The 4024-nt window shown below is 46.3% G+C and overlaps 1 protein-coding gene across 1 annotated transcript; it reads right to left on the bottom strand.

The window, feature by feature from the left end:
- Positions 1-489: 489 nt before the first annotated feature.
- On the bottom strand, positions 490-3474 carry LOC103078003 (zinc finger and SCAN domain-containing protein 5B-like). The gene is made up of 4 exons (XM_007457457.1): positions 3091-3474; positions 2590-2796; positions 1510-1660; positions 490-1136 (listed from the first exon to the last, which is right to left on the bottom strand). Exons 1-4 carry the CDS (start codon positions 3472-3474, stop codon positions 490-492), a joined length of 1389 nt encoding a protein of 462 aa, XP_007457519.1.
- Positions 3475-4024: the final 550 nt, after the last annotated feature.

Below are 4024 nucleotides of genomic sequence, written 5' to 3'. Positions count from 1 at the left end.
TATTATCTCCTCGACGTAGAAGTCTTGGAGGAGGAAATACACAGAACACTCTTTGACAGAAAAGTGTTTGTTTATTTGAAATTTAAATTTCACTGGTTATCCTGTATTTAATCTGGCCACCCTACATGCAGCATCCTATTTTACAATGAAATCATGCCTAAGAGGAAGACCATCAACAGCAGCCTCAGTTTCACGATGAAGTACTGAAAGCCAATGAAACATGACTTCATTGGAAGAAAAAGAACACAAAGCAAAAGCTTATGAGAAAAGCATAGCCTACACTAAAGTAGAAAACAAAATCCAAAGGGAACTATAAGTTAGCACTCAAGGATCCTCCTAATTCATGTGAATGGAACCCCATTAGGTTCCAGTATAATCCTAAATTCTTCAAATGTCATCCTTTCTTGATATTACATAAGTAACAAATTATCCTGAATTTCCTTCTTGGATCAGAAGGGACTGGCATCTGAGGGCAGGGACTGGGGTGAGTCATTTGGAATGTCTTTTCTGGTGGCGTCTCAAAGTCCCCAGCTGACAGAAGGCACTGTGACACTCGGGACACACGTAGGGTTTGAGCCCAGAGTGGGTGCGTTGGTGAACATTGAGGTTCCCTCTGTGGCTGAAGGCTTTGTCACAGTGCTCACATCGGAAAGGCTTCTCCTTGGTATGGGTCCTCTTGTGAGCACGCAGCGTGGAGTCGTGGGTGAACTTCTTGGGGCAGAGATCACAGCAGTATGGCTTCTTGCCTGTGTGGATCTGCTCGTGAGCTCGCAGGTCCGAAGACTGCATGAACCCTTTGTCACACGTGTTGCATCGAAAAGGTCTCTCTCCTGTGTGTGTCCTCTGGTGAAGGGTAAGCTGAGATGGATAAGGAAACCTCTTCTTGCATTCCCTACATTCATAGGGTGCCCGTGCCTGGGCTTCTTTTCCCTCAGGAAGAATGTTGGGCCCCACCATGCTAGGTGAACCAATGAAGGGGGACCCAAGTTGTCCTGAGAATTCTCCTTTGTCCAAAGATGTGGCTTCTTCTTGATGTACTTCTTGGAAATTGGGACTGTTGGCCTGTTTCCTTTTGAAACTTCTTAGACCCCTCAGAGAACCTTTTCTGTATCCACTCTTAGTAGAAACTTCTCCCTCTGGAACACAAGAGGAAAACGTTCAGCATCCACATTTGAAATATGAATTCCTTCTTGGGGATTCTTCCCACCCTCTGCCCTCTCAGAATGTTCTGAAAAAAGAGATTCAGCCCCCAGCATTTAACAAGGAGCATTTTCCGTGGTGCCAACCTCATTGAAACCCAGCGCTGATGTGGCAGAGAACTTCCCATCAACTAAACTACCTAAGAGTATAGATTATGACACACTCTGGAAAGGGGATGATGGAGAAGCTTGGTTTGGAGAACCAAACTCCCCCACTCCGCCCAAGGGATGGTAATGCTGGGTACCCAGTCCCAAGCCACCATAGGAAGGGAGTCACTAACTCCTCTGAATTCCAAGTTTCCAGACTCACCAGGACCTTTCAGATGTTCAGGCTTTTGAGATTGATGGGTTCCTGTCTCTTCCGTGTCTTCCATCAGGTCTTTCTCCAAGTTCTCCTTGGATGTCAGACCCTCCATTTCACCTGTTTCAGGAAAGGTCTCTGGCAGGAGACATTTCTGGTCCTGACAAGGAGCAACCAAGCAGAGTCAATAACCCATCCACCTTAGTCCATGGAAAGCTCTGTTTCCTCTTTCCCCATCCCTGTCATATCATGATCTAAGACTCCAACTTTCTTAATATCAGTTTGGGGGATATGCCCTGACTTCTTCTGGGCCACCCTCATCACCCCAATTGATAATCATCTCCTGATACCTAAGTCTGTCCTTGATCTCTACTGGCCACATCTTGCAATCAAGTCTGGATACCACAGTTGGCACTCTGAATTCTCAATGCATACATCTCTCTGTCATCCCAATACTCTCTGCACCTGACTCTGGATGCAAAGGACCCTGGGTACATTCTCCCAAGTTCATCACTTTTTCCTACTTTGTTTGAATTCGTCCTTCTGATGGTGGTTACACAGTACATGGTAAGATGATAAGCAGCATCCCTAGTCTCTACTCACTAGAAATCAATAGCATCCCCTCCCCCACACCCAATCCCATTTGGACAAATCAGCTGTCTCCAGACATTCTCCAGTGTCCTTCAGGAGGAAAAATGAGTCGAATTGGGAACCACTCCTTCAACTCCAAGGTTGACCATATTGTGAACTATGAAGTGCCTCTGAGGAAAGCAACCATGTGGAAATCAGCTGCCAGTGCATTTACCCATGGCAAACTGACCTAGCACCATTCCACTGAGGCAGGATTCCTTTCTCCCCACTCTTAAAACTACATGTATTCATGGCAAAGGGACAAAGATGGATGAGTCTTCATTATCACACCAGCTGGAAAATGTCTAGGAACTGAAGGCATCCATGAAAATCCCTGAAGCCAGTGGGTCCATTGCTGTCCTTTGACAAAACTCCCAATTACTCTAGCAGCAATGTCCACCTGAACCTCTTCTAAGTTCTCCCAGACTCTCTCCAGAGACCAGGGCATCACACACTCACCTGCCCCCTTGACAGGTCCTTGGCTCCTGCCAGAATATGCAGCTCTCGTCTTTTCTGCTGGCCGTTCTCTGGAGGTATCTCACTCACAGAGGGTCGGGGCTCCCTGCATTGGTCTCTCTCATCGTTCATGTCACTGGCCTCGGATTCAACCATCTCAACTTCTGAGCTTCGCACAAGAAATTCCTGTCCTTGTATGCGGACTATGGTCTGTGAGGGAAAAAACTCAATCGAGATCAGTCTCCTATATGGCCTGGAAAGCAGCTCTCAAGGCATCCACTGGCATCGTACCATACAAGTGCACTTTTTTTTGTTTAAAAGATCTACATCCCTCAAGTTGGGACAGCCAAAAATAACTCTCAACGATGCCCAAAGAAACCTCTCACCCATCTGAAAATCAGTGATTTAGAGTCAACCACTCAGGTCCTATCTTGTTCAACCCCCAGCTTGCAGGTCCCATCCCATCTCTCCCTTTCCCATACCAATCCCAAGGTTCCTACTTACACACTTCTTGGGTTTCTGCTTATTTCTTAGCATGTCCTCCAAGGCTTTGCAACTCTGCACCCCCGTTTCCTTGACTAAGACCTGGCACTCCAGTGGCATGCAAATCATAAACTGCTCCAGCACCAGCTTGTCCATCATCTGCTCCTTGGTGTGAAGATCTGGCCTCAACCACAGATGGCAGAGCTCATGGAGTCTCCTCAGATCCTGGACGGGGTCGGATTCCTCTGAGCTGATAAACGTTCTGAAGTGAACATGCCACATTTCCTGGCCACAGTCTGGCTTTTCCACAAGTGTATCTTGGTGTGGCACGGACACTGGTGACTCTGATCCAGGGCCGTCGGGGAGTTTTCCTCGACCCCAGAAAAATGTCTGGTCCTCAGCCATGTTGACAGAGGAATTTTCCAATAGGACTCTGAGGAAACACTTGTAGAGCTGGTGCCAATTGAACTCTGTGGAAAGGGATTTCCTCTGCTTCTTCTCAGCAATAGAGTCACTGTTCAGAAGGCTGGGGTAAAAAAAGAAAAGAAAAGAAATGAAATAAATGAAGAGAATGAACCAGATGAATTTCATTTTATTCCACCCTTCCCTCTCCCATACATCCCACATCCAAATACTGGACATCACTACCCCACTGGTTCAATATTTCATACCGCAGACAATAATCCATTCTATTATAATTCTGACATCCACCTTTATAGGAAAACAAAAAAATGTCTGGTCAAAATATCCATAGCGCCATGGTTCAGAAACCCTAGTTGAAAAAATGAACCCCAGCACACCACACCACGGAGTATGGAAACATTCTTCTCATCTCACAGAAGAGTTCAACAATCAACCATAGTTAGTGTGAGGTTTGAGGGAGATCTCCTGCTTTCCCAAGTTCTCCGAGCTAATGCAAGGTGAATAGAAAGCCAAACCTTTCTGAAACCCACCT

This window comes from Lipotes vexillifer, unplaced genomic scaffold, assembly GCF_000442215.2.
Source record: "Lipotes vexillifer unplaced genomic scaffold, Lipotes_vexillifer_v1.1 scaffold995, whole genome shotgun sequence".
Classification (NCBI taxonomy): domain Eukaryota; kingdom Metazoa; phylum Chordata; class Mammalia; order Artiodactyla; family Lipotidae; genus Lipotes; species Lipotes vexillifer.
This window is presented reverse-complemented; position numbering and strand designations above follow the sequence as displayed.

What these genes read in the sequence shown, in the direction of transcription:
- LOC103078003 (XM_007457457.1), bottom strand. Translation starts at nt 3,474, where the DNA reads ATGGCTGAGGACCAGACATTTTTCTGGGGTCGAGGAAAACTCCCCGAC. An exon ending in AGCAGAAACCCAAGAAGTGT is followed by an intron (nt 2,797 to 3,090) that starts GTAAGTAGGAAC and finishes TTTCCCTCACAG; the next exon opens with ACCATAGTCCGCATACAAGG. An exon ending in AGGACCTGTCAAGGGGGCAG is followed by an intron (nt 1,661 to 2,589) that starts GTGAGTGTGTGA and finishes GCTCCTTGTCAG; the next exon opens with GACCAGAAATGTCTCCTGCC.